The sequence below is a fragment of the Aspergillus viridinutans genome (genome assembly GCF_018404265.1).
Source record: "Aspergillus viridinutans IFM 47045 DNA, scaffold_2, whole genome shotgun sequence".
NCBI classification, from domain to species: Eukaryota; Fungi; Ascomycota; class Eurotiomycetes; order Eurotiales; family Aspergillaceae; genus Aspergillus; species Aspergillus viridinutans.
Genome location: NW_025091218.1, coordinates 3,818,069 through 3,838,056, shown reverse-complemented (window position 1 = coordinate 3,838,056; position 19,988 = coordinate 3,818,069). Strand labels below are relative to the sequence as shown.

The following is a 19,988-nucleotide window of genomic DNA, read 5'->3' as shown; positions in this document are numbered from 1 at the left end:
GATGACAATGGAATCCTCAAATTGTGAAGATGCATAGTAGTATAGTAGTATAGTAGCAGTGGAGTGACTCTGGTAACTTCCCCACATGATCCCCAGCTTTCCCCTCATTTTCCGCTTCTTGGACTTGCAAGGAATATGAATAATGGACACTAGGCATGGCAGCCACTGTTGCATCGATCGAACAATATGCAGTACGGGGGCGCAGCACACCAATCAGGATGATCGATCCTGATTGATCACACCTCTTCCTGAGGATTCACTCGTGGGATTCGTTCTTTGTGTCGCGCCTGATCAATCATTATTTCCCCGCCACGCCCAAGCAACCCCAGAAGCCTCCTCCCCCTTCTTTGCGGCAGTCCGTCCAGACTCCATCCAATGTCCGTTCTCGATTTGCGTCGCTCCTATCGCTAGACCAAGGCCAAGTAAGCAGCGTCACATAATCCAATCAGTCCTAGGATTCGCGGATTGACCTCTTCGTTTATCCCTGTATAGGTCGGGTACCTCTCGTCCGCTTCGACTCCGCACTATTTACCACCGACCGCCCCCTCCCTCCATCCCACCTTTGGCTTGAAGTTCGCCCTTGCCTCTGTCGATGGGTTGAGAATTCCAGGAATGATACGTTTGTCGGACGGCTCGCGACACTATATCCTCGAGTAGTTGATCTTGACGATGAGTGCGCCTTTGACCCTGCGGTCGGCTCTGTGGCCGTCTCGGGCGGCTTGCAGATCCCACCCAGGGAAGTCATTGTTGTCCCTGAACCATCTTTGTGAGCAGCTCTCTCGCTTCCTAGAGGGCCTGCTGTTGAGTACTAACTCTGCTGGAACTTCAGCGGTTCAGACACGACAGGTATTCTACCCAGTTCGCCAGCGGAACGATTATAAGCTCCCTTTCATCCCTCAGTGGCCGCAAATCTCGAAGAGAACCGCGAGCAGCGCCTCTGCGCCGTCGAATGTACCCGTTGTCCCATACTCCTCGCTGACTGTTGGCGTCCCCTGCGAGACATGGCCCAATGAGCGTCGCGTGGCTCTCACACCGCAGAACGTGACTCTGCTGCTGAAGAAAGGCTTCTCGCGCGTACTAGTCGAGCGCGGAGCTGGTGAACAAGCCCAGATTCATGATCAGGCCTACGAACAAGCTGGAGCTACCCTGGTCGACCGTGCTGCTGTATGGTCCGAAAGTAACATCGTGTTGAAAGTCCGTAGTCCCCGACAGGAGGGCCCCATAGATGAGGTCGAAGCCCTCCGCCAGGGAAGCACCCTGGTTTCGTTCTTGTATCCTGCCCAGAATAAGCTGCTGGTAGAGGCTATTGCGTCACGCGGAGTCACGGCCTTTGCCATGGATATGATCCCTCGGATTTCTCGTGCCCAGACATTTGATGCCCTTAGGTGAGTTGCCCACGGGGCTTATGAGCGGTTATATCAAAAGGTGGTCGATGCTAACGGTGAGGCAAGCTCTATGGCCAATATCGCCGGGTACAAGGCTGTTTTAGAAGCATCGAACCACTTTGGTCGTTTCTTAACTGGTCAAGTTACAGCTGCTGGGTAAGAAATGTGGAACCCATTGAGATATTGACCTACTAACCATGCCTCTTTAGAAAGGTTGTTCACCTCCACAAAAAGGGAGCTACTACTGATTGTTGCAATTAGATACCTCCTAGCAAGGTTTTGGTTATCGGTGCTGGTGTGGCTGGTTTAAGCGCCATCGCTGCGGTATGTCTGCACTGCTTGACATTCAAAGCTCTCTACCAACGATGCATAGGCTCGTCGCTTAGGTGCCATTGTCCGTGGCTTTGATACGCGTTCTGCTGCCCGTGAGCAAGTTCAATCTTTAGGTGCCGAATTCATCGAGGTCGAAATTCAGGAAGAAGGTGCTGGTCAGGGCGGATATGCCAAGGAAATGTCCAAGGAATTCTATGACGCAGAGATGAAGCTCTTCATGGAACAGGCCCGTGAGGTTGATATTATTATCACAACAGCACTGATTCCGGGCAAGGCTGCACCAAAACTAATTACCAAGGAGGTTTGAATAGTTCACAACCTCGTCCTTGCAGCAGGAGCTAATCTATAGTAGATGATCGCTGCCATGAAACCTGGGTCGGTCATTGTCGATCTCGCAGCTGAGGCTGGTGGTAACTGTGAAGCAACTGTTCCTGGACAATTGGTTAATTACAACGGTGTCACTGTCATTGGTGAGTTTAAGCTCAAGCCTGTCCAATCTCGGTATATTCATGCTGACCAATTCAGGATATACTGATTTCCCGTCACGCCTACCGACCCAAGCATCCACACTCTATTCGAACAATATCACCAAGTTCCTTCTGTCCATGGCGCCACAAGAGAAATCGTTTGGCATTGACCTGTCGGACGAGGTTGTGCGCGGATCTATTGTCACCCTCAACGGCGAGATACTACCACCAGCTCCACGACCAGCACCACCGCCACCTAAGCCGACAGCTGCGGCGACTCCAGCCAAGGAACAAGCCGAGTTATCAGTCACACCCTGGCAAAAGGCTACACGCGATGTCGCCACTGTTACAGCTGGTATGGGAACTGCACTTGCCCTGGGAAAAGCCACTGGTCCCATTTTCATGAGCAACATGATGACCTTTGGGCTTGCTGGTCTCGTCGGCTACCGTGCTGTATGGGGCGTTGCTCCAGCTCTCCACTCTCCTTTGATGAGTGTGACAAATGCAATCTCAGGTGAGCAGGCATGTTATCTCAAAGAAGGGTTATTGTAGCATTCTCACGCATGGATTCTAGGCATGGTCGGCATCGGTGGTCTTTTCGTAATGGGTGGAGGCTATACGCCTAGCACGATCCCGGAAGCGCTCGGAGCAGTTTCGGTCCTATTGGCATCAATGAACGTTGCGGGAGGGTTCGTTATTACCAAGCGCATGCTAGATATGTTCAAGCGTCAGTCTTCCACCCCTTATTGAAGATGAAACACTTACCGTCCTGTAGGCCCGACTGACCCGCCCGAATATCCGTGGCTCTATGCGATACCCGGTGTTATCTTCGGCGGTGGATTTATAGCAGCAGCTAGCACTGGAATGGCTGGTTTAGTGAGTGCTGGCTATCTGGTCAGCACTCTTCTCTGCATCAGTAAGTGGAACTGTGACAAACCTGCACTCTGTATACTAAAGGTAACCAGGCTCAATTTCCGGCCTTGCTTCCCAGCAAACTGCTCGCCGTGGAAACATCCTTGGTATTCTGGGAGTTGCTTCTGGTATACTTGCATCTCTTGCTGCTGTAGGATTTTCACCAGAGGTCCTGGCTCAATTCGGAGCAATGGCTGGTGGCGGTGCTCTAGTTGGTATGTTCTTTTATCCCTGTTTCGGCTGACTATTTCTATCGTTACTAGAAGGGTTGGGCTCACATTCTTACAGGAGCATTGATTGGACGTCGCATTACCCCGACTAGCTTACCCCAGACAGTGGCAGCCCTTCATTCAGTTGTCGGTCTGGCTGCTGTTCTCACAAGTATTGGAAGCGTGATGGCCGATCTTGCTGACATCTCAACCTTGCACATGGTGACTGCGTATTTTGGTGTTCTCATTGGTACTAGCTCAGATTCAGGCGATTGATACACTACTGACGCTGCACAGGTGGCGTTACGTTTACTGGCTCCATTGTAGCTTTCCTGAAGCTTGCGGGCCGCCTGTCGTCAAAACCCACGATTCTTCCAGGCCGCCACGTTATTAATTCGACTCTGCTTGGGACAAATCTGGCGACAATGGGAGCTTTCTTGTCCATGGGCCCTGCATCTCCGCTCATTGCCGCTACGTGCTTGGGTGCAAATACCATCCTAAGTTTCCTGAAAGGCTATACGACCACTGCTGCCATTGGAGGAGCTGATATGCGTATGTTCCCGCGCCCTCACACTGGAAAGATTACTAACACCATGAAGCTGTTGTTATCACTGTTCTCAATGCATACTCGGGATTCGCTCTGGTTGCAGAGGGCTTCATGCTTAACAATCCACTACTCACAAGCGTTGGATCGTTGATTGGGGTCAGCGGATCGATCTTGTCGTACATCATGGTTAGTGCCTTTATCTGCTTATTCGCGGATCTCGCTGACTGAGGTTAGTGTGTCGCTATGAATCGATCCCTTACAAATGTCCTCTTTGGTGGCATTGCGGCCCCTCAACAAGGGCAGAAGAAGATCGAGGGCCAGGTTACTCAAGTTACGGTGGATGATACTGTGGAAACCCTATCAAATGCCGAGAGCGTAATTATTGTATGTTGATTTTGACTCTTCCATGATCGAAGCTCACAGTGCTCCAGGTGGTCGGTTATGGCATGGCTGTGGCCAAGGCCCAATACGCGCTTGCAGAAATCGTCCGAATGTTGCGCGCTAAAGGCGTCAAAGTACGATTTGCCATCCATCCTGTTGGTACGTTCTTTCACCTCAGGTTATCTCAGCGGGTTCTAGAAGGATAGTTGACTGACCTAATCACGCAGCTGGCCGCATGCCCGGACAATGCAATGTGCTTCTAGCTGAAGCTTCAGTGCCATATGACAGTAAGTCCCCGCCACACATCTCGAGGTTCCCAACAATAAGAGCTGGCTGCTGACTCGACAAAGTCGTACTTGAAATGGACGAGATAAACGACGATTTCCCGGACACGGATGTCACCCTGGTGATCGGCGCAAACGATACCGTCAACCCTATCGCCATGGAGCCCGACTCCCCGATCTCTGGCATGCCTGTCCTGCATGCCTGGAAGAGCAAAGAAGTCATTGTGATGAAGCGCGGCATGTCCAGCGGATACGGTAAGTCCCTTCATCTTTGTCTGGAACATATCACTAAGGGAACATAGCCGATGTGCCCAACCCCATGTTCTACATGCCCGGTACGAGGATGTTGTTTGGAGATGCGAAGGCCTCTTGTGATGGTGAGTTCTCTCCTTGTCAACTTACTAGGGCCAATTCTAACTAGGTATAGCCATCAAAGCTGGACTTGAGGCACGCAAGTGAGAGATGTGCAGGAATCTTTGCTTTTGATTTTTTGATATGAGTTGTTATTTGTTTTGCATCTGCTGTATATGCCTGCATGCTCTACATACACCATGACATAGTCAGTATATTACAAGAGTGAGTTTGTCTGCCATGAGATCAATGCATATTGCTATTCCTGTACTATTTCAGACAATTCAAGCATTTCTCGTCACATGAGTGGACCTCTACATCATTGTCCTACGTAAAAGCTTGGCTGAGCTATACTCCGTATCAGGTACCTATAACAGAAGCTAAAGGAAGAGTATCAAGTCTAAGAGGGGCTTGCCCCCGCAAGTCACGAGCTAAAAGTGAATCGGCAAACTTGATTCAAGATATACAACTTGCAATCGATATATGCACAGGAAAAAGGAAAGAGATATGCATAGCGCCCACAGACTTGATCGGTGAGTTTGCTGAGCGTATCCGTCCTTCAGTAACAGCTACAGAGTCAAGTGTTGGAGCTCGAAAATGGGTTGCAGGTAGCAGTTCTCCTTCTGAGACTTTCGTAAGCGAAGTAACGAGTTTTCAGCTGTTTGATGCCTTCTGGCTGAGACGCGAGAGCTAAGGTTTATTATTTGGGCACATGCCTACTGTTGAAGTTGTGTCCTCGAGGAAGATGGAGTACATGCTCCATAAAGTTTAAGTGAAAGCAGAACATACTCCTGAGGTCTCCTCTTGTTAAAAATGCTGTAATGGAAGTCTCCTGTCCATTACAACAAATGTCCTGACCGACCTCCTAGACCTTTCTGGTCACACCATTCAATCAAATTCCGTAAGCTCAACGCAAGGGTAAATGTACTTCGCAAGCATACGAATCACGGCATACAAAAGACAAAGCTCTCTGAAGGAGGACAGTCTCCAAATTCAATTGAGCATTTGACATTTCTCCTGAAATACCTCTTTCCTTCCTTGGAATCATGCTGGATAACCGTCCCAAGTGCTCCACGAAAGCTTCGGTACTCGAAGAGGGCGAGACATAACTAAGGGCTTGAAGGCACTTGCATGTGGCCATGGGACGCAGCCAGAATATACCAAGTCTTCAACAGTCATCAACATCCTCTTTAATTTCCTGTTTCAGAAACTTGGTTAGAGATACACCCCCGAGACAGCTGGATAACTCACCACATAGGCCTTGGCAGCGGCATTTGTGTTCATAAGTAACGGTTTCGTGATGACCTTTAGAGTCAATGTGACGCGCCTCTCATAGTCGAAGTCATCCTCATCAAACGGAAAATATGATGCAAGCAATGCTTGAGACCGTTCGCAGGCTGAGTTGATGTAGGCCATCTCCTCGTGTAACCTTATCACCTTTTTCTCCTTTTTGGTGACACGAATGGTCTTCTGTGATCCATCCCCTGCAATTTTTAGTTTCAGCTTCACAGAGCGCCGTCCAGGTTCTGGAGGATTGATGTCAGAGTCGTTGGAGTTGGTCAGGTAGTCTTTGAGAAGATCTCGCAACCTGGGAACGACCGATTCTGGCAAGCCAGTGATCTTGGACGAGAATTTGCAGTCAGTAATCGTTGTGTCAATGAGGGTATAAGCGAATGACTTACTTCAATTTTAAGTTTAATCTCAGGCATTGTACTGAAGAAATGCTTGTAAGGTCCTTTGGTCAAAATGAAGTGCAAAATGTTGAGAAGCGAGGGAGAAGTAGATGGAGGAGAGTTCACAGAGATAGATGAAGTTTACAGCATGGTAGATAGAGGCTTCTTTGTCATTCACTGCCTGAAAGCCCTCTTCAATACATTGCTTTCAAAGTGCTCTCCAGCGGATGTGAATGACACACAGCTCGAATGACATTCACCTTTTATTGATTGGGGGCCATTGTCAGCTGCCAACGCGGCAATGCGTGCAAAGTTCATCCTCGAAGAAAAATAGAGCTTTTCTAGCCAGGCAGTAGCTGCTGTTCTGCAGCAGTGGCATGAATGACCATCCTGGAGAAGAAATTACCGCAGTCTGTTGTAGCCCAGCATTGGAGCCTTCTAATAAAACAGTCTTGCTAGTATTATATCTCTCTCCTACTAGACGTGCCATCAGAGAGCATTCCGGTGGAAGTTTGAAGCCAAAATGAGAGCCAATGACTCGGTCACTGAGCCATCCGAGATAATGATTCTCCTAATGTACATTTCCAGTCCAGATGTCGATGGATGACGGCAAAGAGGACGTTGTTTGTAGGACAAATGGTTATGTCACGTGACATCCATTGATCTAATGACACTTCGCACGGCCACATCAGTTGTGTTCTACCCTCTTAGCACAATGACACTGAAGATGATGGTTCCATTGAATTGTTGCAAATCATCCCAATCTGACATTCATCGTATGACTATTGCAAATGACTATTGCACAATCCAAGATGGATTTTATGATCTCGAGCTCTGTCCTCTCTTTCATGACTGGTGGGGCCATAACTGTCGATGATGTGATCGGCTCAACCAGTCTTGGTCCCGCAGCTTTCCAGCTCTTGTCATTCGATCTGAGGGCCTCAAGGTGATGGTCAAACCAGTCCTTTCGACCGTCTTAACGATGAAAAGGCATCAATGGGGATGAGTTAATCCAATAGGTCAGGTAAAGCAAACTGGCAAAACTCCTCTCGCCGTCATTCTCGCTCATTTCTAGGATGCAACAGGTTTGATCCCAGAGGGACAGCTTCCCAGTTATGACCCACGGACTTGCGCTCCGTCCAGTGAGCTCTGATTGGAGACTCCACCACCTGGCTTTTCTGGGTGGAAGACGGAAAAAAAAAGCAGTTCTCTGGCCTCAGCGTCCCTAGCCTCGTATTTAGCGTGCTGTCCAGTTGAATCTCCTGCGCACCAGACATCTCCGGGGGCTGAATCGAAGCTTGGAAGACAAGGATTCAACTCGTAGTCCTGGACAGCGAGTAAGTGAAATTTTTTACTTCCAGGGTCGTTGCCTCGTTCGGCAAACGAAATTTGTCCGTTAGTTCATGGCATATTGGAGGCTTTGAAATCTCCAAGACGAACCAACGACTAGACTATTTCCTGCATATCCCCTTTGCCGTTGAAACTTTTCATCGCCGCTAACAGTGGGGTTGGCAGGTTCCTGGCGGGAGGTGCAGAAGATATCCACAAAACTCCAATCATCTACGAAGAGACGATAGCATATCGCACTTTTTTTTGATTTTGACTTCCCTTCCTTCTTACATTTTTTGATCCTCAGGAGTGAGGGTTTTGGATACTGTCAATACTTGAGGTCTGTCATCAAGGCATTACAACAGCCATGGCTCCCACGACCCAACACCATTCAGACCTTCTGGTCGACCAAGACGAGGTCCCTGTCATTGGTGAACAAGACAGAAGCGAAACAAGTTCGCAAGATGATGCGGCTCTATTGGTTAGTGGATAGACCCTTTTCACTCCTGCAAACGAGGAGATAAACTGCAATAATAATAGTGATAATATCAATACTGACTCGAAATTGCAGAAATCGATGGGCTACAAACCAGTAGGCTTCCTGGTCCACCTTATAATAGGTGGAGCTTTGGTGCTTACAACATCTTCAGGTGCTTCATCGAACGTACAGTCTCCTCGAGAACTTTTCGACGACATTTGGTGAGATATGCACCTTATCAAAGCGTTCTTTCCCCGACATCACTAACATACCATGATCAGCTGCGCTCTACTTCGTTGGCGGAGTCCGTGTGACTTTCAGTACTGGTATTGCAGCTGGTGGTAACCTAGCTTACTGGTAAGTCAAGAGCACTTCTTTCGATATATGGAAACTCACGATGAGTAGGACGAGCTATCTGGTTACTATGGTCTTCACTTTCATCACCGCCGCGGTCATCGCGGAAGTATGCTCTGCGTCACCATCTGCGGGCTCAATCTACCTGTGGGCTGCGGAAGCTGGCGGTCCTAGGTTTGGAAGACTCCTTGGTTTCACCGTTGCCTGGTGGAGTACCACTGCCTGGACTACCTTTTGCGCCAGTAACACCCAAGCCGCTGTGAACTACATGCTCTCGGTAAGCTTCCAAGTGCGTTCACGAGGAATCAGCGGCTGAGCTGACGTATCTTTGACAGGAGTTGACAGTCTTCAATGTCGACTTCCCCACCGACACTGGTGATGTCAAATTTCGGGCAGTGCAATGGATCTGTACCGAGATCTTGCTCGCATTGGCTGCACTGCTCAACTTCTTGCCTCGTGCGTAGCTCCAACTCATCGTGATAAATCCTTGTTCTTCAGTGTGTACTCATTCTTCTAGCCAAATATTTCCGATTCGTCTTCTACCTATCGTCCGCCATGGTCATGCTGGACTTCGTGCTCAACATCATCTGGCTTCCGATCGGCGCTCACGACACCTGGGGCTTCCGGACTGCCCACGAAGCCTTCATGTCGACCTACAACGGTACCGGTGCCCCGCCAGCCTGGAACTGGTGTCTTTCCTACCTGGCAACTGCAGGTATTTTGATTGGATTCGATGCCTCGGGCCACGTCGCGGAAGAGACCAAGAACGCGTCTGTCACAGCCGCTCGTGGTATTTTCTGGAGTACCGTCGCCAGTGGAGTCGGCGGATTGGCGACTATCATCCTTTTCCTCTTCTGCGCGGTTCGTTCTCCTCCATTCAGATACAGAAAGGATACTGACGTGCTCCAGCCGGACGCCGATACACTCTTCTCATTTGGCTCTCCCCAGCCTTTTGTGTCCCTATACGCCGTTGTCCTCGGCAAAGGCGGCCACGTCTTCATGAACATCATCTGCATTGTAGCTCTGTGGCTTGTACGCCGTCTCCCACTTACCATACCCCCCAAAGCACACGCTGACCCCTCTGCAGAACACAGCCATCGCCATCGTCGCCGCCTCGCGTCTCGTCTTCGCCGTCGCCCGTGACGGCGTCCTCCCCTTCTCCGGCTGGGTCTCCCGCGTCCACAACGGCCAGCCCCGCAACGCCGTAGTCGTCGTCTGGGCCGTCGCCGCCCTCGTCACCTGCACCCTCCTCCCGTCAAGCGTGGCCTTCACATCCCTCGTCTCCGCAGCCGGTGTCCCCAGCGCCGCCGCATACGGCCTCATCTGCCTCGGCCGCCTCCTCTGCACGCCCAAGCGCTTCCCCAAGCCAAAGTGGAGCCTGGGTCGCCTAAGCAAGCCCTTCCAGTTCATCGGCGTATTCTGGAACGCCTGGGTCGTTGCCATCCTGTTCTCTCCGTACGCGTTTCCCGTGACGGGGCAGAATCTCAACTGTAAGATACCGCACCCTTTGTCCCCCTCCCAACCTCACACTGTACGAGATTTATTAATGTGTTTTGTCTGGATAGACGCCCCCATCATCATGGCAGGCGTGACGATCCTCGCGCTCATCTCGTACTTTGTCATGCCCGAGGACGCCTGGTTACCCCGGAACCGTATCTCGCATTTCATTGACAGCAAGGGTGCCGTCTCGGAGACGGTGGAGGAGGTCGGTCCGTCGAGAAGGGTACAGCATGAGGGAACTGCATCGCAGTGAAAAGTGATTTGAACGAGGCCGACTGTACATTATCTAAAAGTAGTATATACTCCTATTAGCCCTGATTTTGGGTGGCTTGCACAAGATAGTGTGAGAAAAGATAAAGTTTGAGAATGCTAATGAGGTCGTGGTGATCAACGCCACCCTGTCTATTCCTTATTTCCCATTCCATAAATGAACCCATATGTCCATCCCTCCGTCCCGCCAGTAAATAACAGTCCTATATACGATAACCAGACACCAAGTGTCCGCAAAATGAGAATCGAACCGGGAAGCGAAATCCATGAATCACGACTTGTCGTAAGGGCCCAGCCCAACCAAACGCCCGCCAGAGTGAAAAAAAACAACCCAAACAACCCACACATCGCTAATAAAAGGAACGAATCAACTGGAAATTTTCCACCCGAGCCATGCTGGTACCAGGACCGAGAAACACCTAAAAGAAGGTGGCGCCGAGAACCCAGTGGCCTAGAGCCATCTACGGGAGAAGGATCGATGTGCGAATATCATCCATCCTGTCGACCCAACCCTCCGGAAACGCGCGTTGTTTAAACCAGGCTCTCTCTAGTTCTTCGAGGGCCCTATCGACATTCTGTATAACGAGTTAGTTCAAGTGTCAAGTTGAGCAACGGGGTATCGGGCCGACGTGCCTTGAATCCGAACCGCCGGCAGTCAACCATTGTTTGGCGTACTGCCTTCTGCTGAATTTCATCTCGGGTTTCTCGCCCTGCAATAAAGAGGGGCCACATCACAGCCAGCAGACCGACATCTCTCGCCAGCTTCTTGATCAGACTGAGAATGCGAGTGGCCAGCATTTGCAGGAACGGTGTCTGGGGAGGACGGTCGGGACGTTCAGCCGCGATCACTTTGTGCAAGAAGATGATTGTCGCTTTCTCATAGGCCTCGATGCATCCGGCATACTCCATAACTTCCGGGTATTGGTATTGTTGTAGGCTTTCATCGTCCAATTCGCCTAGCTGCTGGATGCATTGCGGTGCATTGGCGCGCCATTGAACGAGGCGATTCAACAAGTCACCGTAGATGACGTCTTGTTGCGCAGGCGAGAGCCACTTCTCATGTTTCGCTTTTCCAAAAGCGCTAATGTCGGCTTGAATCTCCATCATGATGGACCAGCATTGCCGAAGCTCGTTCAACCGGTCATCGCCGGGTGTGGGCGATGACAGACTCGGCGTGCCTAGATTGTATTCCCATCCGCCTCCGTGTGTCCTCCAGTAGCTTCCTTCCACTACAGTGCCTTCACTGGTATTGCATGCGCCCGCGACGTCGAGATAGGAAAGAAGGGAGATGAGAAAATGTCGAAGGGGATGATTCGATTCCGCTAGCCGTCGGACTTCTTTTGCAGGGTCGCTTCTCTTCGATAAAAATAGCGATTTGTAGATCTCCCGAGCGCCCTTGAGGTGGATCGCCCAGTTATCATGTCCAGAATCCATCATCTGGGTTAAATCAGATAAGGTCAGTGAGGGGCTGACGGGTCCAGTTGCGGAGTTACCTACCTCAAATAAAGACAGCAAGAGACAAGTTGCAAAGTCTGTGATTTGAACTTCATGTTCGGGATGTGTGTAGCGTGTCCTAAAGGTCTTTACCACCTCTCCATACTTGCCCATTGCTTGTTGAAAATGTACATTGCGCTGTGGGCCTGGCGACGTATTTGCGAGGTGCAACGCACCAAGCGCTTGCATGGCGCTTGCCACGGATGGTGAAGACTGGGCGAGTTCGGGAAAGTATTGTCGGAAAGGGTTGATGTTATTCGAATTATCGTAGATAAGGAGCAAGGTTGCGACCTGTTCGATGAAATGGGTATAATAGCGGCCCTCTACGAAATCTAACGAAGAGGGCATAAAGCCTGAAGGAGAAATAGGGTCTTGGAATCGATATTTGACCGGAGCCGAGTCGGAAATGGTGGTTGGAGAGATCACGATGCCATCAACGAAATCATCCTTGTCGTCTTGGGGTTCCTGCTTGATGTGCTTGATATCCAATTGCTGATTTTTGACCGTTATTGCATTTGCCGTGCTGAAATTGTTCGGACTCTGGGACAGTTCTTGTGCACCTTGCGATGGGCCATACACCTTAAAAGTCATTCGACCTTGAGTCCCATCGCAATCGAGACCTAACCGGGTACAATTCTTGCAGGAAGGAGAGGCCTCGTCGCAACGAACATGCCGTCGCCTACAGGTTAAACAACCTGTAAACCCACGGCGATGCCATCGACGCACGCGCTTCTTCTTGTCGGGCGCAGGAGCCGCGGCAGGCTGAGATTGTGCAGTTGGCGGAGGATCGGGCTTTCGGGGGGGATACACCACTGTATGCATCTCCATGAGAAGGAGAGTCACTATACCGAACTAAACGGCAGCGACATGAAGCTGATAATGTGGGAGGAAGTAGAGAAGACCAGCGGTTTGACCGGAAGGTAATAATAATAATAAGCCAGAGTCGGGGCACAATTAACGATCGATTGGAACGGAAACAACCATAGCTAGAAATCCCGAGAGAAGCAAAAAAGATAGACCGGGATGATGAGATAGATAGTTGTTACGGCAAACTTAGTGATACACCCCCTGCAAAAGTCCAAAGAACCAAATGGAAGGATGTTGAGGAGGTAAGATAGATGAGAAAGTAATAGGTAGGTAATAATGAGGGGGGATCAGTTGCCATGAGGAGAAGGTTGTGTCGTCGATGCCGGAGAAAGAAAGACAAGGAGCGGCGAATCACCGGATCTGGCGGGGGATGGGAAAGAGGAAGCTAGGAGGGGCCAAATTCTGGGGAGTCCCGCTGTACTGAGCTCAGCTTCAAGCCTTCCTCATAAGTCCATTGTTATTACTATTACTATCACTATTACTATTATTATTACAATTACCTCTTAATGGCGCATTTAAGATTCACGGAAGATTGGCAAAGTTTGTTTTTCGCTCCCACCTGCAGTCCTCACTCCTCACTCCTCACCGTAGTCTACAAGACTTCTTATTGACGGACAAACTCAACTTCTGTCCTTCAAATTCGATGATCAAACTCTTGGGATGAAGTCGATCGGTTTGCTCCCAAATTCCAATTCCAGAACCAGCCTCAAAACCAGACCTGGGCTATTGCCAATGGACGAGGATGAAACACGATGTGGTGATAATGATCGACCCTAGTGGGTGATCATGTTGTGCCAAAATCGCCTCGTGGTCCTTGGCCTCGTGGATGATTATTATTTGGCAAGATGATCCATGAGGATGAGTACGTACCTTAGTCTACTCAGTGGAGGTTACCCTGTGCATCGCTGATCACACCCGGCTGATTGCTACTGGTCAAGAATCCGCATCCCCGAAGTTGCCTGAGAGGGAAAATTGCCTCGTTTCAGCCATTCTTATTCGTGATTCGACTCAAGACTGGAAAACTCGAGGCGTTCTGTTCCCACTTGCCCAAAGCCCCGATCGTACCCGTGTCTGACTGGGAACAGTGGGCCACTCTCCCCACGGTCGCTAACAAATGATGTTCGGATCCAGATTCTTTCCTACGGTCCTACCGCGACGAGCACTAGTTATCATCCTTTGTTTGAGTATTGCACTAATACTCATGGGCAATCCTCCATTACCTTCCTTCTCTTTCTCCAACTTCTCTACGTAGTACATCCTCGATTGCTGGGTTCTTCCCCAATTATGCGTGTGCGCTATCGGCCGATTATCTAGTGGAAATCTTCTTTGCGAAACTAAAGCAGTCTAATGCGAGTCTACGCTGAAAGAAGCGTCTGGCTGCTTGTCTCTGATTCGAAGAGGACATATCGTGCCCTGCAGCGAGACTATCTCACCAATAGTTGTCTATTGTGAACAGACCGTGGACTCAGGGGGCCCCCTGGTATTTTAGTAGGGTCTGGATTTCTAATTATGATTACATTGGTCCAGCTTAGTAGATAATCATCTATTTACCATGAGGCTTTCAGGAGCAACTGCGGCGAGGACTTGCCTTCGGCACCGTTGAGAATTAGATAGGCTTAGCCTCCAAGGTCAAAGACTCGCAGGTCGCAGTGCAAGTGTAAAACACATGTAGATAGGACCTGGTGCTTTCTGTTCCTCCAAAGTCAAATGTGACGCTAAGTGCGATCGGTGGTCCACTCTTGCGTATCAACTTTCCATCATCCACGGCGACCTCACCACAGCTTAACCTGATTCAGCTGATTGTCAGCGGGACTGGAGACAATCTCCTTGATTCTCGAGTGCAGATGGTCAATCTTGCTTTTCCCTGATCTCCACGGTCCTGGTGATGGGCCTGAACACAAGCCATCGAAGCCATGGCCGTCATCTTCCTGAGCTCTGCCATGGGTTTCCTTGAGCTTGTTTCCATGGTCTTCGCCGGAAGTGATAACTCTCTTTGATAGGCCAGATTTTGTCAGTTTTACAGACAAGCAGAGTCGCGACGACTAGACAGACTATTTTAAGATTGCAAGTCACAGCAAATGGCCCTTCTTCCAAATCCTGATCGAAAATACCCGCATATTGGGCAATGTGTAGTCTCGTCATGTGGACGCGTTTGGACTATCTACTGGCCATCCCCGTCAATGTCATATGCGATCCCGTCATCTGTTTCACGCGCACAGTCGATCATTGCGTGGGATAACCACAGAGCTCCTTGCGCCTGTCCAAACTTCAAACAGCTACTACGGCTTCGTCACAATATTATCCCGTTCCCGAGAGCTTATTAGAACACATAGCTCCGAGGATTCTCCTCTGGGAAATTACACGTCCCACATCACGGAGAGGCGCGGATCCTCCCTTTTCTTGTCTCTCGTATTCTGGAAGCACCCGGGAAGTGAAGACTCGGCCACGCATGGAGGATCCCTGTATCCAGCCATCTGTCCAGTGATCTCGACACGCTCTGATGATGCCATTGCTAATTCGACAAGATCGATCTGCTGGCTTTCCTGTTTCGAGAAGTTTAATAGTCCTATACAGCACATTATTCCAGGTTGTAGCGGCGGCGTAGCATCGTGCTACCCTCCATCAAGTATCATACTGCCCAAGGATTCCTAAAATGACTATGGGATGAGCAGAGTCATTGGTACCTCATGAGATGTCATTGTGTAGATCCTAATTAGACATTTTTGATGCCCGATTTGGCCCATGCGGAGGTTTCTCTACCAGTCCAATACTCGCGATAATCAGATAAGATGACTTCCAGTCTGCTGCGCCGACTCAACAATGGACAACCACCGAATAGAGCCGTTCGCACCCATATAATATATTGTTAAACAGTTTGCTATACTCGCGGTGCCGGCAGAATCCATTGACAATTCAACCATCAACCATCATGTGATAAAATTATAAGCCGTCAGGTAGCCATAGGAAGGTGACATTAAATGTCTTCTTTATCTAAAGGCATGCCTTATGTATGCATAGTACACAGCACAGTAGTAGAACCCATATTAAAAGAACCAAACATCGTATTAATGTAAATCGCTGAGATCTCCACACAACTGTCCCCTAACCTAACAGCAACCGCTTAACTGGAAGTGGAAGCACCATTACGTCTAAAACTCCCACGCCTTAGGCCCCTTATACGGCTGCGTCTCGAGCGAAATCCGCGTGCAGGCATTTTGCCCGTTGGACCCATTGTTCGTGATCGCCCCCGTGGTCGCATTCCTGTACTCGGCCCACACCTTCCACTGCTTGGCGTCCTTGTCAACCGAGCACAGCCAGAGCGTCAGGAACGGGTTGAGGAACGAGTTCGTGGAGAAGATGGGCAGGTCGGCGAGCGAGCCCGCGGGGATGTATCCGCTGTGGGGGACTGTGTAGGTCAGTTGGCCCTGGGGGGAGATGTAGACTGGACAATCGTTAGCATTGCCATCAAATACCGTGGGAAAAGGGGAATAGGGGAAGGGGAAGGCATACCCTGCTGACCGCCGGGCACAACGGCATTCAGGAACAGCTTCGAGCCCTGCGCGACGAAGGAGGTGGTATTCACGGCTGGGCAGTCGACGACGGTGACGTTTTTCGGGCAGTAGGGAGCGGAGGGCTTGCCGATCCAGAAGGCGCCGGCGTTGGCGTTCAGGGGACCCTTGAGGGGGCTGTTGGACCAGCGGACGTTGAGGGTGAAGGGTTGCTGTTGTTGTTGCCCCTGGGCGGTTGCGGCGCCGAGAAAGGGGGCGAGAGAGAGGACGGTAGCGAGCTTCATTTTGATGGCTTGTAGTGTTTCTTTGGGATGGGTTGATGGGGATGTTGAGATGTGCTATCTGCAGATGTCCTGGGCCTGGTTATATATCCCGTGTCCTCCTATGTCTCGGAGACAAACCGAGGATTGAGATGGTCCGGAGAGTCGAGGAGATAGCGATACTATCATCCTTCTCCAGTTTTCTCCACATCAAATGAGACATGAGGTCATGGATATAGTGGCGATGCTAAGAATATTCTCACCAAGAACGATGCGTTCTTCACAAGATGGTTAGCCCATTGTTTGGATGCTATTAATATTGGATCGCTAGACGGTGCTACATTCAAGAAGGAAATCATGATGTAGATCCGGTGATATATCCCGATTTGGGGATGAAGGAATTATCGCTGTCTTAGACATGGACAACAATGACCAGTGAGAAGGCCGCATTTTGCAGCCTGGCCGTTGAGCATCAGGTACGATAGACATTCTGTGTTCCGTTTCCAGGGGTTAATGCTGCTGGTTCCTCGGCAAAAATAGTCCCTTGGCCGCCTGGAAATAGACTCCGAGCTCTTCATCCGATTATTATATTGTGTACACATCAAAGAGGGTATAGGTATCACTTCTATCAACGGGAAAGGAAAGTAATGGTGTAGCTTCGCCCGCATTATCCAATGACTGTCGTCGCTCAATCAAAAATGCAATGGTGTAGCATGATTCTATGTTCCAATCTTTCCTTGAGAAGGCGGGAACTCGGCACAAACACCGTTGTGAAGCTGTCTTGAAAGCAAAATCAAACTGAATTTGTCAGTGAGCAGCGAATTTTGTGCCCGGCAACAAGGATTCTTACTATATAACGAATGTCAATGATCGATAATTGATGTCCCAAGGCCAATATCCAACCTCTAAGCAGCTTTTGCCTCAAACTCCTTGGTCGGCTCAGATGGCACACTGCTTGAGTGGTCGACAAAGGTTCGCTCCAGCTGGGCTCTCTCCTCGTCGGTCGCATCGGTGAGATGAACGGCAACTTCTTCGCCAAAGTTCTTCGCGATCTCTTCCAAAGTCAAGCGGGCGGTCTCCGGGAAGAAGAAGTAGATGACTTTCAGGCATTAGCTGGACGTCCGTCGAACAATTGCGTGTCCATCTTACCTGGAATAAAGAATGCAGACCAGCAGATGATGACAAGATAGTACTTCCAGCCAATATTGTTGAAGCCCATAGGGGCAGTCTCAAGCAAGACCAGGGTAGCTGCGTCGTCGTCAGTTGCTGTCGGACCATACGAATGTCGTGAACATACCAGCAAACTGCCCGAAAAGAGAGAACCCCATCCCTATGGGTCTGATCTCAGTTGGGAAGATCTCAGAGACATAGAGATACATGGTCGTGTCGCAGAAAGTTCTGTGCTTCGAATCAGTGTCGCACAGCACAAGCACTGCGGAGAAACCTACCCCTGGAACGCCAGGTAGAGATATATGAAAAGAATACCAAAAGCGTTTCCGGCCTTGTTTGTTGTGCCGGCATATTCGGCGGTCATTGCAGCCAAGCAGGAAGTGGTGACAATGATTCCAACGAAACCGATGATGTACATACGGCGCCGCGAGTTGACCTTGTCATGAAGCCAAGCACCCAAGGGGTTGTAGATAAGACCTGCAGGTGTTGTAAGCTATGCGGTCAAAGCTCACGGACACGTACTCACCAGCTGTCGTCAACCACACTGCGCTCAGAAGCAAAGGCATACCGCCCTTCATGCCGAGATTCGTGTAGAGTAAAACGGCGTAGTTGTTCTATCACATTGTAAGCGCTTAATTCAACCTTGGCAATCAAAGACTAACAATGATCAAGGGCCCACCAAATTCAGCTCCCCACTGAGTTAGGAACCCGATTATCATTCGCTTTCTGTACGACTTCTTTTTCACAACTGCTTTCCACACGTTGCCGTACTCGGACAGCCTCTCAGATTCCAAACGAATCTGCTCTGCAGTCTGGTAATATTCCTCCTTAGCGACCAGGTTGTCGGGGTCATCGGGGGACTGACGAAGCCGCTCCAAGACGACCTTGGCTTCCTCGTGTTTGCCCTTTGAGATGAGCCAACGGGGAGAGCGCGGAAGCCATGGAGAGCCGATGAGGAGCACAAGAGGCGGCAGACACTGAAGGGCCAGCGGGAACCTCCAGCCGAACGAACCAATGCCCTCGGCATAGTAGCATGCGAAACCGACCCAACCGGAAAGCATATAACCAAAGACCAAGAAGATAGCATGATGACCGACAAGCCAGCCACGGCGAAATGCGCTCGACATTTCCGAAAGGTACATGGGACACACCGTGACTAGGATACCGATACCGAGGCCGCAGACGAACCGACCCGCTTGGAACATGCTGTTGGGTGTCAGCGATGCCTTGACCAAGAATGCGAACTAGGACATACTCGAGCGAGTTTGCGCCAGCCTGAAGCGCGCCACCAAAGAGGGAGAAAAAGGCACCGAACTGGATGTTCACCTTACGACCGAAGTAATCGCACGACCACATGATGAACAATGTGCCGACAGCACCTCCGGCGCTGAAGACACCATTAGCTGTAGAGATGGCCGGCGTTGTGATCGAGGCATATCCCGGTTCTCCCTCGGCGGGGAGCTTGAAGAAGCTATACCATCCCGGCTGCCCAATCGTACTCCCGATGATGGAAGCACAGTAACCATAGGTCTGAAGAGCAGATTAGCCGACGCGACGATGGTCAGATATAGCCCAGGGATGCAGGGTACTGACCATTGACCCTACGGCTACAAATATGGTGACCAGCCTATTATAGGTACTGGTCTGTGAACCGAAAGTCCCCATAATGTGTCAAAATTGATTGATACACAAAGCCGTCCAAGCTGCGCCGCAAATGCAGGAATTGACCCCTGCAAATATGACTTGTATCACAAAGAAGAAGAAGAATGCAGGAAGCGGGAAGGACCGGGCGGGCCTTGTACGAGGGCACTCAGACTCTTGGTTTTACAGCAGATCTGATCCTGCCCCTCACTCAGACTGTTCAAGTACTGGTCTAGGAGAGAAAAGAGAGGACCAATATCGGGACAGGTCAAGGGCTGAAGTAGCTTCCACGTTAAGATAAGAAGTGATTCGCTTGTCGACACCGAAAATTCTGATACCAAGCACCAAGAATGCTCTAGACATTCTAGCCATGCATGCTGCCATAGCGTTCCATATCGCCCACGCGTTTATTGCCCTTGCATTAGCTTTGGGAAGACTGATTTGCGAAGGCGAAGGGAGCTCTGAGCTCTCCCCTCCGCCCATTTGGTTGCTCTTGCTCTGCGTTGGTCAATCCAGCCTTGATCAAGATTGGCCTGATTTGCGTGAAATGAACTCCATACTTTGTACATCATTG

At 50.1% G+C, this 19,988-nt stretch overlaps 6 protein-coding genes across 6 annotated transcripts; 2 read left to right on the top strand and 4 right to left on the bottom strand.

The window, feature by feature from the left end:
• Positions 1 to 669: 669 nt before the first annotated feature.
• Aspvir_004765 (putative nicotinamide nucleotide transhydrogenase) lies at positions 670 to 4,977 on the top strand (the record flags this gene model as incomplete). The annotated part of the gene is made up of 19 exons (XM_043267987.1): positions 670 to 766; positions 830 to 1,385; positions 1,452 to 1,541; positions 1,658 to 1,709; positions 1,759 to 2,019; positions 2,071 to 2,188; positions 2,244 to 2,699; positions 2,760 to 2,912; positions 2,961 to 3,101; positions 3,151 to 3,312; positions 3,386 to 3,556; positions 3,604 to 3,858; positions 3,906 to 4,039; positions 4,088 to 4,237; positions 4,285 to 4,393; positions 4,462 to 4,521; positions 4,585 to 4,773; positions 4,821 to 4,895; positions 4,946 to 4,977. 19 exons carry the CDS (start codon positions 670 to 672, stop codon positions 4,975 to 4,977), a joined length of 3,261 nt encoding a protein of 1,086 aa, XP_043123922.1.
• A 1,060-nt stretch (positions 4,978 to 6,037) lies between these two features.
• Positions 6,038 to 6,578, bottom strand: Aspvir_004764 (uncharacterized protein; the record flags this gene model as incomplete). The annotated part of the gene is made up of 3 exons (XM_043267986.1): positions 6,038 to 6,067; positions 6,121 to 6,489; positions 6,552 to 6,578. 3 exons carry the CDS (start codon positions 6,576 to 6,578, stop codon positions 6,038 to 6,040), a joined length of 426 nt encoding a protein of 141 aa, XP_043123921.1.
• Positions 6,579 to 8,238: 1,660 nt separating this feature from the next.
• Aspvir_004763 (putative amino acid permease) lies at positions 8,239 to 10,456 on the top strand (the record flags this gene model as incomplete). The annotated part of the gene is made up of 10 exons (XM_043267985.1): positions 8,239 to 8,352; positions 8,443 to 8,463; positions 8,522 to 8,570; positions 8,631 to 8,706; positions 8,755 to 8,980; positions 9,039 to 9,159; positions 9,221 to 9,564; positions 9,613 to 9,735; positions 9,791 to 10,193; positions 10,269 to 10,456. The coding sequence occupies 10 exons, from the start codon at positions 8,239 to 8,241 to the stop codon at positions 10,454 to 10,456; spliced, it is 1,665 nt and encodes a 554-aa protein (XP_043123920.1).
• Positions 10,457 to 10,934: 478 nt separating this feature from the next.
• On the bottom strand, positions 10,935 to 12,795 carry Aspvir_004762 (Zn(II)2Cys6 transcription factor; the record flags this gene model as incomplete). The annotated part of the gene is made up of 3 exons (XM_043267984.1): positions 10,935 to 11,048; positions 11,149 to 11,910; positions 11,971 to 12,795. The coding sequence occupies 3 exons, from the start codon at positions 12,793 to 12,795 to the stop codon at positions 10,935 to 10,937; spliced, it is 1,701 nt and encodes a 566-aa protein (XP_043123919.1).
• Positions 12,796 to 15,983: 3,188 nt separating this feature from the next.
• Positions 15,984 to 16,627, bottom strand: Aspvir_004761 (uncharacterized protein; the record flags this gene model as incomplete). Its single annotated transcript, XM_043267983.1, has 2 exons — positions 15,984 to 16,276; positions 16,345 to 16,627. 2 exons carry the CDS (start codon positions 16,625 to 16,627, stop codon positions 15,984 to 15,986), a joined length of 576 nt encoding a protein of 191 aa, XP_043123918.1.
• Positions 16,628 to 17,508: 881 nt separating this feature from the next.
• Aspvir_004760 (putative MFS sugar transporter) lies at positions 17,509 to 19,438 on the bottom strand (the record flags this gene model as incomplete). Its single annotated transcript, XM_043267982.1, has 8 exons — positions 17,509 to 17,702; positions 17,753 to 17,851; positions 17,901 to 18,001; positions 18,052 to 18,250; positions 18,300 to 18,387; positions 18,436 to 18,979; positions 19,029 to 19,303; positions 19,367 to 19,438. The coding sequence occupies 8 exons, from the start codon at positions 19,436 to 19,438 to the stop codon at positions 17,509 to 17,511; spliced, it is 1,572 nt and encodes a 523-aa protein (XP_043123917.1).
• Between the last annotated feature and the right edge of the window lie 550 nt (positions 19,439 to 19,988).